The 16,422-nt window shown below is 31.0% G+C and overlaps 1 protein-coding gene across 5 annotated transcripts in view; it reads left to right on the top strand.

Annotated features, from left to right (window-relative positions):
- LOC111627335 (DCN1-like protein 4) overlaps window positions 1-16,422 on the top strand; it is a 67,965-nt gene that overhangs the window by 12,773 nt on the left and 38,770 nt on the right. For all 5 annotated transcript variants that reach the window (XM_023370894.1, XM_023370892.1, XM_023370893.1 and 2 more), the window contains one exon: window positions 3,140-3,282. In XM_023370894.1, coding sequence (XP_023226662.1) covers window positions 3,200-3,282 — 83 coding nt within the window. In that variant the 5' untranslated portion in view covers window positions 3,140-3,199. The remainder of the gene's footprint in view (window positions 1-3,139; window positions 3,283-16,422) is intronic.

Here is a 16,422-nt window from a genome sequence, read left to right as displayed (position 1 = left end):
AAATCCTTGCTATGGAAAATATAACAAGCATTAAAACGTTAAATTTGAAAAGTAAATGTTATAACTAACTAGATACACAACAAATATAAAGAATGTTCATAGAATAAGTATAGAGAAAGTTTTATTTTTAAAATGTTGCATTTACAAAATCAGAAATTATTGATTTATGTAAAAATTATTAAAATATATACATGTCTACACAATTTATTTGTCATTCTGTTTTCATTCATCTACAAAATCAGCCATTTTCTTCTTTGGAAGCAAGAGCAGTGGAAGAAGTGGCAAACAAACTTGTTTTGTAGCTGCTTCCTGCATGCATGTCTAGAAGTGTTGTCTGGTGGTCGCTGCATGCTAAACATGAGAACACACACATTTGCTTGAACCAGTTTGTTTGCTCTGCTTGGAAGCTGTTCATGCTCACAGTCGCTGGACACTGTCACGTAGGACATAGTACCCTTAGATTATTGATATTTTTGCACAGTGGTGAGTGATTCCAACTTTTCAAACTGTAGAGCATAAAATGCTTTATCTGTTATAGAGTTGTTGTTATTTACAACACTTCCTAGAGGTAGTAGACAATGAGATGGTTGAATGCAGATGAAAGATGAAACTTTTTGAAGGTTCTGTACTTAAACTTGTGTGTTTAAATTATATATACAAGTAACCCCCGTATAACACAGCACTTCTATAGCACGGATTCACTCTGACACGGTTCGAGAATTGGGTAAAACCCTCGTACAACAGGAAATGTAATAAATTTTTACATACTTAACTAATAATAGTTCTCGAAAATTATTATTTTCATGAACTATTTGTACTTAAGTATGTAAATTTTCTCTTCTCGCCTTCTGTCGATACAGGTGGTCCTTCTCGAAACTTGTTTCAATGTTGCCAGATCGCGACGCTTCTGCTTCTGATGTTGCCGAATGTTTTTCCCTTATTCCATACTTGCTTTATTCTTCATAAGTGCTTAGCACCATATAAGGAAATTTATAAAGACCTTTTAACTAGAAGCAAGCAATCTAAAATTACATACATTTTGCAAAAGGCAAAGCATGGATCTGAAAATAATGCAGAAAAATGCTCAGAGGATAAAGATAACTTGCCAAAAAGAAAACACTCTCGGTTAATTAATAGTGTTTTTAGTGATGACGAAGAAAATATTGTTTAATTTATATTAATATTTTAATGAAAACACTTAAAAAAATTTTAATGAAGATATTTATCTTAATTATGAAAATATACTAGCATGTTTTTTAATTTTTGGAACCTAACCCTCCTTTTTGTATTAGTTCTTTGTTTTGTATAACACGGATTCACATAACACGGCAATTTTTTGGAACGTAACTACCGTGTTATACGGGGGTTACCTGTACACACACACAGTCAGACAGACAGACAGACAGAGGAAAAACAGAAATAAAGAGAGAGCATATCTGCAAAAGCACATTAGTTCAGGCAAATGTGTGTATGTATTGATAAATGCTTTAATCATCAAGGATTGAGGACACAATGTGGTAGATATACAAGAACAATCAAGTCCAGATTTCCTAATTGTCAAATCGTTAACTGTTGGATTAGTTTCAGGCTAGAATTTAACCACACAGATTAATTGCCAAGCCATTATTTATTAGTGTTTGTCTGGAGGCAAAGAGCAGATGTTGGTTAGTGCAGCTAGTAACACATTTGCACTGTAACCAGAAGTTACAGTTTAAAGTCTTGCTTTGGATTGATATCTTACAGAATATTTTAAATTATTAAATTTAGTATAAGATGGCAGCCTAACTGCTATTTTTGGACTAATTTTTGTTATTTATAGTAATTATAGTAGTCAAGTTCTAGCTCAAAATTAATCAAACAATTAATGATTTGATACATGATAAATTTGTTCATCCCAATTACATAGAAAATCTCTGTTTGCTCTTTTTTGAAGTAGCATATTTGACATACGAGGAGCATCTAGAAAATAAAGAACTTTTTGTTATAAAAAAAGGAAAAATCACAGTAATGACAGGAAAAGTTTTCTTAAGTAATTAGTACAAGGCCAGTTATTTTTTTACCTAGACACTATTACAATTAAAGCACTAGCATGACACTAGTTTTTTGATTCCTTTGTCATAGATTTCTGCCAGTTCTTTCAGCCAGTTTGTGACAGCTTTTTTTCACCATCATTCATTCCAAAATGTTCCAAATCCACCCTTTTGGCTTGGGAAAGAGGTGAAAGTCACTGGGGGCCAGGTGGTCGAAAACGTCCCAGCCAAATTTCTGAAGCACAGCTTGAGTTGTTTCAATAAAGTACGATTGCACATTATCTTCATTGATTAAATATGAAACATCATTTTCTCACACTTGATTTGTTTATAATGCAATCACTCATACACTTTCTATGTTTTGTTTATAAATTTCTATAGGACAAACTTGGTTTGAATCTAGAAACTAATAACACTTTTCACTTGGAGAGATTTTTGATTTTTGTATGCATTTTGACCCTTGACAAAACAGTAACAATAAGCCTACCATTATTGAAACTCTAAGTGCACTAACATTTCAGAGAACAAACTGATTTTGAATTGATGGCAGTAATTTACCTGCACATAGTATTATGTGTAAAGGTTCTTTATTTTCTGGACACACCTTATATTCATAACTAAAATGTTATGCTCCTTCAAGGTAAGAAACAGACAACAATCTAAGGGTGATCAAATCTAGATTGTATACAAAATGGTCAGCAATTTTTAGACAGCAGAACTTTGCAGCACATTTTGAATTTATTGTGTTATACGCATTTAAGCATTTTCATGAAGAGAATTGCATTATCTTTAGAAAGATTAGGACCTATAAAAAGCTGTCAACTTCTTAAATTCTAATACAAAATTAATTGGACTATTTTGAACTGTGACAACTATGTCTTTTTGTGCATATGTGTTAGATTGCACCTCTTACTTGAATGCTAAAACTTTGACACATCATTAGCAATTAAAATTTCAAGTTTGTGCATGTGTAGATGCATACATACAGTTTTTAATTTATAAAATGGAACAAAAATTAATTTATTTTCTTTAGTTAACTATTATTATAGAGAAACTTACAAATCATATTTTAAAGAAGTTAATAAAATTAAATAAAAATCCATTCTTAGAGTTTGCAAGAACAAGATAGATTTCAAACTGATTCAAGATTGCAGCTTTCTACTAGTAATATGCCTCCACAGCGCCGCAGGCGTACCGATCTAACAGAAGAAGAAATGAAACCTACTAACAAACGTCAATGTACACACAGCAGGTAAGTAATTTTATAAATTTAACATATTAAGTAGATAAATTGAAAGAAAAATCTATCAACATTTCTATATATATTATTTTTTATTCATAGAAGAAGTTTTGAAATTTATGAAAATTTTTTTTTTGTCAATTTTGACGAAATCTTAGAATAATTTTTAGTTTCAGAATAAAGTTTAAAAAATTTATGAATTTCTATTTGTATTTGTAATTTCATTGGGAATTTTAATTGAGAAAGTTATATTTGAAGACAAATTTTTTCAAACATGAAAGAAAAAACATTAAAATAAATAATTAAACAAGTTATCGTCATTTTATGTATTATGGCTCTAAGACCACTATTTTAATATAGACTTATTACACCGAGACAAGGAGACACATAGATTAAAAACAAATTAAACTCATTTATTCTTTTTCCTATTTATATTTTTTATGGAATGCATTTCTGAAGTAAGTTCCTTGTCAGCCATTACACAGGATAAATTACAAAAAGCAGATGGATGTCTTTTAGTGATAATTTGTAAAGAAAAAGTTGTCTGATATTAAAACAGCCGTCTTAGAGCCATGATAACATAATTTTGAACAATCAGACAAGAAGCAGTTCCAAAACATTCTGAAGAAAGTTATCAACTGTTTATATGTATATAACTCTTTCTAAACTGTGGGCTTGAAGATGGCCTTTTTTCCTATATCTGTTGTGGGTTCAATCAGATCCAAAATGGGACAATTGTGTGGTGAGGGATAGGACCTCCCATATATCTGGGACTGACTTCTTGTAAGTTTAACTGCCTGCATTCAATTCTAGGTTTCCCAGAGTGGTGGGTTGATGTCTTAACTATCTCCAGCCATATTGATTAGGGTAGCAGTATGTCACTCCAGAGAACCTGGGATTGAATCCAGACAGGTCAAAAAATGTCAGGAATTTTTTGGGGACATGTGCTATATAGCTGTGTTGGGTCCTGACCCTCACTGCCCCATTGTGGGTCAGGCTTGAACCATGATGGTACTGCTAAAAAAAAAGCCCACTTAGTGCCCTTAGGACAGGAGATTGTTGGCTTGGCCATCGGTTATCAACTGTTATACAAATATTCATTAATATCATCAAACATTAAGACAGCAGACTGTTATTACAGCCATTTCATTGGGTTGCAATTTGAAAAAATTATAGGCCAATAAGTTCCCACTGTTGTCTGTCTGTCCATCTTTCCTCAATTTTGAGAACGGAGTTAAATGAAAGTCAAGACCAGGTATGGAAAGATTAGGAGCAGGCAGTCTCGATTAACTTTATATGTACAGTACTTCCAGTTTAAAGTGGAAGTCAATTATTTCAATTCAAAAATTTCCCTCTGAAAGGAGTTAAATAGATGACTGGCATGATTCTATTGCTAATGGAAAAGTATGATGTACAGGGGTGGAGAGCATACATTTTAAATTAAAAAATTATTAAAAATTGCAGCTTGGCTGCTTGTTTAATACTCTGTTTTTACATTCATTTGCCAATATACATTTTGGATTTTATGCCTGTCTGCTGTTAGCTTGATATATTGCACAGTACACATTTTCGATACCATTTTCCATTTGTTTTACAAATTACTTTAAAACAAAATTTTATGTATCATTTTCTTAGCGAACATTTCAGTGAATTGTAGTATACAGCCTTTGCTAGTAATTCTCTTATTCACTTTTAAAATTACATTAAATCAGAAATTTATAAAAATGCAATTTTTTTTCATTGGGTTAAACTATTGTGAGTTGGAGAAAAAAATAAAACAAAGATATGGTTTCAACAAAAGGGAGTATTAATTTAATGTATAATAATTTGTTTTAAAGTATTACTGATTATCAGAAAAATTAAGTATTCCTGTTAAAGTTGCATTGCTTTTTAAGAAAAATTAGAATTTATTTACTGTTTACGTTTATTTAATTTTTGTTAGTTGCACACAAAACTTTACAATTTACAAATTGTGTTATAGTTGAAAACTTTAGCTCTTTGCTCCGTAAAATTTTTTAAAAATTGGCTCTGATGTGTGCCTTTTTAACTACGTGCACCCAGTCATTTTTCTAATTTTGCTTATATTTTTTAATTTTATTTATTAAAAACTATTTTATTTTTAATTAATGTTTATTGATTAGGTTGTTCAGTATATTTCAAATCTGTTTTCTTTTCTTTGATGTGTTTCTTGCCCAGAGCCAACAATTAAAAATCTTTTTATAAAATAAATCATTTACATTCCATTCAAATTTATTTGTTAAGAATTTTTTTCATTTAATAGTTTTCATACATTTTTATTCTGAATAAATGCAATATTGGGTACTATTTGTCTTTTTTTTTTTTTGGAATTTTATTGAATAAAACTTATAATCATATGTTTCCTGTTTGGCTGGCTCCACACATTTGTATTTGCAGAATGCCACCAATTTGTATTTGCACTACTTGGCCAATATCAAGTAGTGTGGTTGATTTACTCATAACTAATATTTGGAATTTGCCGTTTCCCGCTCCTTGTCAGTGTATTGTGCCAAATTAAAAGGGATTGGCAATTGGCGAGTACTGAATATATGGAGCCAGTTTGATTCTAAAAAAATACATAAAAGGATGTAAAATTTTATTATACAACTAAAATTACAGAATAACTGTCTTTTCTCTTATGCTAATTTTTCAAAATAACTAAAAACATATGTAAAAGTATATAAAGTTAAATTTTATATAGTATTTTTGATGAAATTCTAACTACTTCAGGTAACTGGATCAATGTTTATAACCATACATACAAATACACACTATGAGTATTTTTTACTGTTTGTATAGTGTTATATCTTTTACAAAACTTAAAAAGCGTACATAATATGTCTGATGTGCATTTTATCTGCAGATATTTTTATTTGATTTTATGCAAACAAAATGTGAAGTAAAGTTTTAAAATAATATTCTAAGAATACAATATCACATTATCAATAATGTGTTAAATTTCACAAATATTGTAACTAAACTATATACTATATAGTTTAATTACAGTAGTTTACATGAAAATAGTAAATTTGTGAACACCTTATTTGCCAAGAAAAACATATCTATTTGAAGTAAAGATGTTTGTTAAAGCTGTGCTAATTAAAACTTCTGTCGCACATATAAAGGGATTGCCACAATTAATTTTAAGTGAGGGATATCTGTATGCTAAACCAAGGGAATACAAAAGTAAATTAAAACATGGAAAAACCATTAATAAAATAAGATGCTTTTTATCACGAAATACACAACTTAAGATTTTAAAAGTTTAAATAGTGCTGTCCACAGTTCTTGGATGTCAAGTGTGAAGTGTTATATAGTGATGTTGAGACAATGAAAAGAGTCTCCTAGATAAGTGGTTCTCACTTAGGAGCAAGGTTTGCAAACAAAGTGAATCAAACTTATTCACTATTCCTTTTTTTAACCAGCTCTGTTGTACATCTATTATTTGCCACATCCTCACAATGCTCCATAAGACAAAGACATCATGAGGATGTGGCAAATAATCATAATCGTTATAGAATTGTCAGAACTAGAGTTGCTGCCAATAAACAAGTAAAGTCTGGGTTAACAAAACTATGTAAATTAGGTAAGCAGAAGTTGTGACATTATGTAAATTAAGTATAAATTAACAAGAGCTTGGTGGAAGAGTTAGGAAGAGTTTTCCTAGCATTGCTATGTTTGTTGGAGCTTTGCTTGAGAAGGAATTGCTGTATCTGTGGTAACCAATTGTTTTTTTATAACTTGTTTTATTACTAAACCCTTTGTTTTGGCTTAACTAACTGTTGCTGTTACCATTACTATTCTTTTTGTAACTCTATTGTTATTACATATCGTTGTTGTTGTTGTTACTATTAATCTTTGGTCATTTGTATATCTTTATTAACTTCAATTTCCTCACAACCCAGTCAGATCTGCCCATTCTGAACCCTATAGTAAGATCTAATGTGAGAATGCTATAACTGTAAACCCTCAGATACTAAGATCTGAGGGTTTACAGTTATAGCATTCTCACATGTAAAGTGTAATGTTATGTACATATCAGATTCAGAACAGACTCAAACACAAAAGTCAGAAATCTTTTCTGCTAAAATAAAATTTTGACTCATGTTTGAAGTTTTGTTTTTGTGTGACATAATAATAATTATAATCTTCTACATTCAAAGAACACCAGGATGAAATCAACACGTACCTTAAACCTGTTACTGGTGTGGGTGATATGATGGATAAATATTGCAAACGACAACGTTTGTGATATTTATCCGTCCGGGCGTTTACTCTATACCTCTTAAGGACCACAGGTGTGACAGGAACCTTATTTACATCAGTTCCACCAAATGCTCCTTGCGAGTCAGAATACATGAACACAATGCAGACATTCTACATGGGAGGCACTCTACAGCTCTTGCGGTTTGCACGGCTGACCCTGACATTGAAGTGGCCTTCAATCAAGTGAGGGTCATCGTCACCTCGTCCCACCCTGAGCACCTGAGGTGGTTGGAGGCTATTTCCATTTATAAATCTAGCCACACTACCACGTGCATAAATTATAAAGAAGAACTGAATTTGTCCGTTGCATGGCAGGCCAACTACCCGCATCGAATGCACATGTCCAATCCAACGATTTTACAAGAGAAGTGGATTTGATTCTATTTTAAATATTCAAGTTCTGTTTTGTTCTGCATTTTGTCATTCTTTTTTTCATATCGCCTGAGGAAGAACTATTAATGTTTGAAAACATTTGTGATATTTATCCATCATATTACCCACACCAGTAACAGGTTCAAGGTATGTGTTAATATTTATAATACTCTGAATATATAGACAGCATATCTTAAAGACAAATGATTTAAATAAGTAACAAGACAGTCATAAAATACTGTTCTGCTTAGTGCACATGTTCTATAATGATGACATTTCAAACAAAACTTTAATGAAATTTAACAAAGGAAACAGTTTAAATTATGAGGAAAATGGCATCAGACAATATTGATATTTTTAAATTAATTTGAATTTAATGATATTCACTTTTAACACTTTTGTTTATTCATCTCCACACACCGGAATGTAATAAAAATAACTCTTATTTTTAACCTTGTAACCAGAGTGGTTGTGTTATATGTCAGCAAACGTTTTCAACGCCGCTTCTGGGCTCTTCCTCAGGCTTTTTCTATAAATACTAAGCCAGACGTTGAGAATCAAATACCTTCTTTTGAGCTGTTTATCATTTGAATCATCGCACGCGACAACCTTCGAGCCGATTTAAAAAGAAAAGAGTGATGTTTTGTGTACAGTGCATGCACATTGCATTACTTTTGACATAAACTTTTAAATGTTATCATCTAGCAGGATCTGCCATGCTGTTGAAAGGGCTATGTCTTCTTTAAAATTAATGCATGTTGTGTTGCGTTCTGCTCTAAATATCTCCATAGCCTCCAACCATTTGAGATGTTTGGGGTGGGTGGTAGTGAGGATAATATGCGCTGCGTCAAAGTCCGCCGTGATGTCCTGATCGGTCACATATGTTGAGAGAGACGACGTAGTTCTGTTGTGTTGTATGTCAGTCTTATGTTCTTTAATCCTAATCCCCAATGTACATCTGGTTGAGCCAATGTAAACCATTTCTCTGTCAAACCTGTGGTCTCTGAGCGGGTTGTTGTCTGGTTCCTGACTATTTCTGTATCGTTTATATAATCTCCGTACGAGGTTGATGTAGCCATGGGACACTGCTAGCCAGGACCAGACAATAACTGGATACAAAGACAAATAAAGATTCAAGAAAAAAATGTAGAAAGGATCACATTCAATCCACATTTAAAATCATTATATAACGAGATAGCCAAGAGATGTCAGGTCGATATAACCTACAGAAGATGCCAAACCATTTTCCAAATACTACGTAACGGAAAAGACCCACCGAACCCAGCCAGACTATCTAGAATGTATACCATCCCACTCAGAGACCACATGTTTGACAGAGAAATGGTTTACATTGGCTCAACCAGACGTACATTGGGGATTAGGATTAAAGAACATAAGACTGACATACAACACAACAGAACTACAATGTCTCTCTCAACATATGTGACCGATCAGGACATCACGGCGGACTTTGACGCAGTGCATATTATCCTCACTACCACTCACCCCAAACATCTCAAATGGTTGGAGGCTATGGAGATATTTAGAGCAGAACACAACACAACATGCATTAATTTTAAAGAAGACATAGCCCTTTCAACAGCATGGCAGATCCTGCTAGATGATAACATTTAAAAGTTTATGTCAAAAGTAATGCAATGTGCATGCACTGTACACAAAACATCACTCTTTTCTTTTTAAATCGGCTCGAAGGTTGTCACGTGCGATGATTCAAATGATAAACAGCTCAAAAGAAGGTATTCGATTCTCAACGTCCGGCTTAGTATTTATAGAAAAAGCCTGAGGAAGAGCCCAGAAAGGGTGTCGAAAATGTTTGCTGATATATAACACAATCACTCTGGTTACAAGGTTAAAAGTAAGAGTTATTTTTAACACTTGACTTTGATATCAACATTTGCATATTTTTGTTAACATAATTATAATTAAGTTTTAGTTTTACAGATAATCTTGTAGAGAAATATTTTTTCAGTAAATTCTGCAAGAAATGTGAAAATGAATATCTTACGATTGATGTATACGGAGTGCACAGTAAAGTCCTAAGTTACTCGAATAACTTCTAAACAAAGATAGCTAGAGCCGTGGAAGTAAAGTATCGGTTTATGATAAAGTGACAATACACTACTGGAAGAGATCCACAGCAGCATCCATAGTACTGCTGTCATTCTCATCTGGCTAATACTAACTTTTTCAATTGATATTCTTGTGACTAGATATAAAAAGAATAAACTTACTAGCTCATAAAATATATATCATATATTGATCTAATCATTATTTTATAATCATAATTAAATTCTTTGTGTTCTAAATATTCAATAAATTTATATAAATTTATTGAATATTTATTAATTTTTGTACTAAATATTAGACACCAGATTATACATTATAAAGCTTGCATTAAAAGTTAACATATAAAAATACTTTCACATAATTTTCTTTAATCTAATAATTTTAAATCTGTCATTTAACACATTAACTACATTAACATAATTGAAAAATTTTCATGTCCTCTGGTCCATTCTCTCTTTTTCTATAGATTTATGTTTATTTTCATATTGGAAAATCCAAGTTTGCTCTTTGAATTGATATTTTTAAGATATTTATGCTACTTTTGAAACTTTTGTTTGAGGTACAATCTATATGCCTTGAGGATTGACTATTGAATTAACAAATATATCTCAAATACTTATGCATGTCAAATACTGTGCCTCATTTGCATGTTTATTTTGCATTATTTTTAAACTACATTTACAACAAAAATGCTCTGTGAGGTACTGCCTTTAGTCCATGGAGCGTATTGTTTAATTGGTCATTGAGACACAATCTCTGTATCTTGAAGCACCAGGAAAATTTTTTAGAGACTAACACCTTGTGATAGTTAATATATTAACGTATCATAATTACTTTTAGCTGTCCTGTATCTGAATTTTCTGAAGGTTATTATAGAAGAATTGCCAAGCAGCTGAAAAGTTTTTGCAATCTTTGACATTGAGACATTCTCTCTTTTTGGCTGCTTCAAATATCTCTAGAGATTCTAAGGATCCAGTCTGGTCACTATGAAAGGTATCTGAGTTAATTTGGCTTGTTCCAAATTTGCTTTAACTCCCAGTTCTGTTGCTTAGATGGATAAAGCAATGACAGATTTATTCTTTTTGATGTTATACCTGTGTTCTTTCAATCTTTTGTTTAGTGATATGATGTTGGGCTATAAAATAGTTTCACTTCATTAAATCTGCACAGGGTTTATGAAAATTAAGGTTTGTCTACAAAGCAAAGTTTTTGCAAAAGTGTTGCTTCTTATGCCAACGTGTTCTGTAAACTTTTTGCACCTGAAACGTGCCAAAAGTCTGTTTGTTCTTCCTTAATCTTGAGAATGGAGTTAAACAGATGAAAACTGAGACCAGATATAGAAAGTTTAGGGGCAGGAGCCCCTGACTGATTATATTTGGAGTGGAAGTTGTGTCATTTCGATTCAAAAATTTTCTCCCAGACTGAGTTAGATAGATGACTGCATGACTACAGGAAAAGTATGATGTACAGGGGCAAGACATTACTAAAATTGAAAGCATCATGATTAAAAATTACAGCCCAACATTATGATGTTACAAATAATAATTGCTTGCTTGTTTTCTGTTTTACTGTGTAGTTTTAACCTTTTAAATGTTTTATGCATTGTAACATATTTTCACCATAAAAAACTAAAACTTTCTTACTTTAATAAGAAATTTTATGTTTATTTTTTTAGCTCTCTGGGAGCAGAATTTCTTTATAATGCACAATTGTTAAAATGTCATCAACATATCTAAGAGCACCAATTTAATCATTTGAATTTTTCACATATTTTTAGGCATGTTTTGTGTTCAAAAGCTGCAGAGTGCTTATTGGGCTGCAATTTGAAAAAATTGTAGACCTATAAATTCTCACTGTTGTCTGTGTCTGTCCATTCTTAATCTTGAGAACAGAGTTAGATAGATGAAAGGTGAGACCAGATATGCAAAGCTTTGGGACAGAAGGCCCCGATTAACTATATCCAAATGTCTGGTTAAAATCAAAGTCATGTAATTTCAATTCAAAAATTTTCCCTGAAAGGAATTAGATAATGACTGACACGTCTCTGTTTCTAAAAGGAAAGTATTATGTACAGCGGCAAGGCACTACTAATTTGAGATGGACAGAATATATTTTAAATTAAATAAATTAACAATATGATTAAAAATTGCAGCCATCAATTGACGTCACAATAAATAATTGCTCATTTTATTATTTATATTTTATAGAATTGATTGTTAGATAACTTGGGATAATTAGGAACCTTATTTTATGAGTTTTTAAAGATTCTAAATGTACATTTTTATATAAATCAGTTTAAAATGTATGAACTAAAAGGAAAAGGCTAGAAGATTGGATTATGGAAAAGATGTTCAAACATATTTTTTATACAATTCTGTACTGTATTTACTTTTTAAACTTTCTAAAAATATTTCTTTTTTTTTACTCTCCTGGATGTTATAATGTAGCATGAGAAAGTGTTATAATTATGTCAAATTTGCTCCTCTAGGTATTTGCAAATCTTGATGTTTTGAACCCAAAAAAAGTAAAAGGAAAAAAAAAATTGTCAGCATCTGTTTCATTTAATATGTTGGGACAGGGTAAAGATTAAGAAATTAAATTTGGCACGGTAACTTGTATATGAGGAGCACTGATGCTATTAAATTTCGAAGTATTGAACTTAGGGATGAGGAAATGTCATATCTGGGCCCTTAGTCTCGAGTTTTTCGTGTTGTACTTGAATTGACATCATTGAACTCACTCGTGTTACTATGACTCATATAATTGGTAGTCTCGAGTTAGACCCATCAAGTGAACTCGAAAAGCGAGCAGAAATATGTCATATCACTTGGTTACGTGTATCGTTAAGCATGATGGGATTATTTACAATGCATATGGGTTTGCGACTGTAATGATTCGACCACTCAACTTAACTGTAACAAGTTGTAAACAAATCAACATGAATTAGTTTACATGTATTACGATAAAAGTTTGTCTTATAGCAATATAATATGCAGAAACAAAATGGAAACCTCCAATGTTTTATTTTAAAAAATAAGCAAAGAACCAAAAGTAATATTAGTAACATATATATAGAAAATAATAAGAAAATGAACAGTGAAAAATTTGACAACGAATTTACAAGAAAAAGACAATTCGATTTGTGGAGAGAATTAGTTGAAAAAAATGGTGTGTTGGAGCTAAAAAATTTGTTGTGTAATGGAAAAAGCAAGTACAGTATTTTAATTTAATCCTTTTTTTCATATAGTTTTCTTTCTTGATCTATTTCTTAAATTGTTTTGTCTATTAAGATTATTTATTAATCAGAACTTAACACTTCTGATTAATAAATAATCTTAATATAGTGTCTATGCTCTTAATAATTTATACATATAATTTCTCTTTTTCGATGAATTAGATACTTCATTTATTTTTGGAAAAATTTGCTTTATAATTTTATCAATTATGAATTAAAATATTTTTTAGTATTTACTTGACATGAAAAGAAATGGCATCTACTCGTGGTCGAAAACTTCATTGCCTTCTTAAATAACTCTTTCAGCTCTTTCTAATGCTTTGATTGCAATCAGAAATAGCGTATCGGTTAGCCATTTTCACTTTCGTGTAGAGATCTCGCATGCTCAACTCAAAGTGAATAGGAACTCACATGGTGAGATGGGAAAGCATGCGAGTTATAACTGGAGATTACTAATTTGACGTCAGAGCGTGAAATGGTACCCATGACACCTTCACATTCAACACGTTGGGAATTGTAACAAGAAAAACTCAAGACTAAGGGCCCTGGAGTGGGATTGGACTGAATGACAATTTTAGTCGTTAGAATTTAAAATATTTCTAAAAACTTGTCTCTACCTTCAAAATTAAGCCCTTTTTGTCTTTTGTAATAATTAATAATATAAAGTTTTTTATAATATCTCATAACAGATGGTGTGACGGACAATTTTTTAACTTTGAGCTAGTATTATTGTTTTTTTTTTTTAAATGGAAATTTTTATCATAATTTGATAGAATTACTCCTTTTAAGCTTCTGTTAATACTTAATTTTATATTGTTGTGTAATGAAAAATTATTGGCTTTCCTCGAATCTCTTGTTTGAGTGTTGGGAAAGCTGAGCAAGATCCCTTGCCGGCATTTTTTAAATTGAGATAATCTTCTTTTAAAACTTTAAAAATTCTATATCAATTTTTAATGGAACAGATTTTATTTGGAAGACAACTTTATTCTTATTTATTTCTATTACAATTATGCATTTTGGACCAAGAAACCTTGCTGGTCCCTCTTCAGACTAAAATAGCAAACTGTTTTTGATTAGTTTATGTAAATTGATAATATTATATGATTATAATTTTTTTTAAACTTACTTACTTATTGTATTTAGACAGTATTTGAATATGAATTTTGTTTTTTGACATAATTTGTTCCTTTTTTCTCAAACCTAAAATTAATTAGATATAATTTACTTTATAATCAGTTGAAAATTTTTGATAAGATTGTAAATTTAACTTACATTTCCTCGGGTTTCCGTACTCTTAACAATAACATAATAGGCTTATTGACCGACACGGTTTAAATATCTTATTCGTATGGTATGACGTCATTAAGTGTTCATCATACCATACAGATCTATCTTTGTACTATTATTTAAATTAATAGGATTATTATTTTTAATTCTACTTACATGTTTTTTGAATCTTCTAATTTTCTTTACATATTATTTAAATTTTATTTTTATTTATTAAACAATTATTTTTTTTACGTCGATCATACTGTGACGATGTCTCATATTTTAGTGTTATAGCTACTTCGTGTTCTTTAGTTCTTTAAGTTTTCTTCCTGTTTCTCCTACATACATTGTAGGATTTTGATATCGACAAACAACAATATTTTTTTCTACTATACAATGAAGTCCCATACAATGCAGGAGATAAATTCTATGTTATAGGAAATTGCATTATTGAGATGTGCATTATCAGATGGTTTTATGCAAGCTTAAACCTAGGCCTAGAAGTCGAAGAAAACATATACCTCTGGACGACAAAATTAGAATTTTGTATGAATACTAGTCGCAATTTTTTGTCATGTTATAGAGGATTTCTATTCATTTGGTTATTCCTATTTAAAATTCTTTTCAATATATTTTCTTTTGTTATAATCATTATATTATTTTGATCCTGTCTGTGTGATGCAGAACGAAACAAGACTCTATACTGTCATCATTTTGTTTATAGAACTCTTGTTTAATTTCATAGAAATCCAGTGTTTTTAAAGTCTTTCTGAAAGACGATCGGTTCACTTAAATATTGCATGTATGTTGCATAAGCAACAATTTTCATCACACTTAGCATCTTACCAAATTCATATTTATTTAAAAAGTTGAATTTAACATTCTTAAAACTTGATTATATTTTAATTAGAAATTCGTTATTTTTCATTGCTTTGTTTTTTATTATTTAAGTTTCCGCAGACTGGCATATTTGTTTTTTTTACTCCGCAGGCAATATTAAGTTGCATGCCATGTTTTAGTAGATATTGCTCTAAAAATTATCCAAAATATTTATTTAATTACGAGTCTAATACGAGAATAAAGTATTCAAGTATTTTATAGAATAAAGTATTAATAAACTGTACATACCTTTTGCCTAAAATGCTCTCACGATTCTAATATAAAGAATTTCACTTTTTTCTCCTTCCATCAAATTTTACCAGCTCTGTTGTACATCTATTATTTGCCACATCCTCACAATGCTCCATAAGACAAAGACATCATGAGGATGTGGCAAATAATCATAATCGTTATAGAATTGTCAGAACTAGAGTTGCTGCCAATAAACAAGTAAAGTCTGGGTTAACAAAACTATGTAAATTAGGTAAGCAGAAGTTGTGACATTATGTAAATTAAGTATAAATTAACAAGAGCTTGGTGGAAGAGAGTTAGGAAGAGTTTTCCTAGCATTGCTATGTTTGTTGGAGCTTTGCTTGAGAAGGAATTGCTGTATCTGTGGTAACCAATTGTTTTTTTATAACTTGTTTTATTACTAAACCCTTTGTTTTGGCTTAACTAACTGTTGCTGTTACCATTACTATTCTTTTTGTAACTCTATTGTTATTACATATCGTTGTTGTTGTTGTTACTATTAATCTTTGGTCATTTGTATATCTTTATTAACTTCAATTTCCTCACAACCCAGTCAGATCTGCCCATTCTGAACCCTATAGTAAGATCTAATGTGAGAATGCTATAACTGTAAACCCTCAGATACTAAGATCTGAGGGTTTACAGTTATAGCATTCTCACATGTAAAGTGTAATGTTATGTACATATCAGATTCAGAACAGACTCAAACACAAAAGTCAGAAATCTTTTCTGCTAAAATAAAATTTTGACTCATGTTTGAAGTTTTGTTTTTG

The sequence above is a fragment of the Centruroides sculpturatus genome, unplaced genomic scaffold (assembly GCF_000671375.1).
Source record: "Centruroides sculpturatus isolate CEXI.00-Female unplaced genomic scaffold, Cexi_2.0 scaffold508, whole genome shotgun sequence".
Classification (NCBI taxonomy): Eukaryota; Metazoa; Arthropoda; class Arachnida; order Scorpiones; family Buthidae; genus Centruroides; species Centruroides sculpturatus.
Note: the sequence above shows the minus strand (reverse complement) of the source record. Positions and strands in the feature narration are given on the sequence as shown.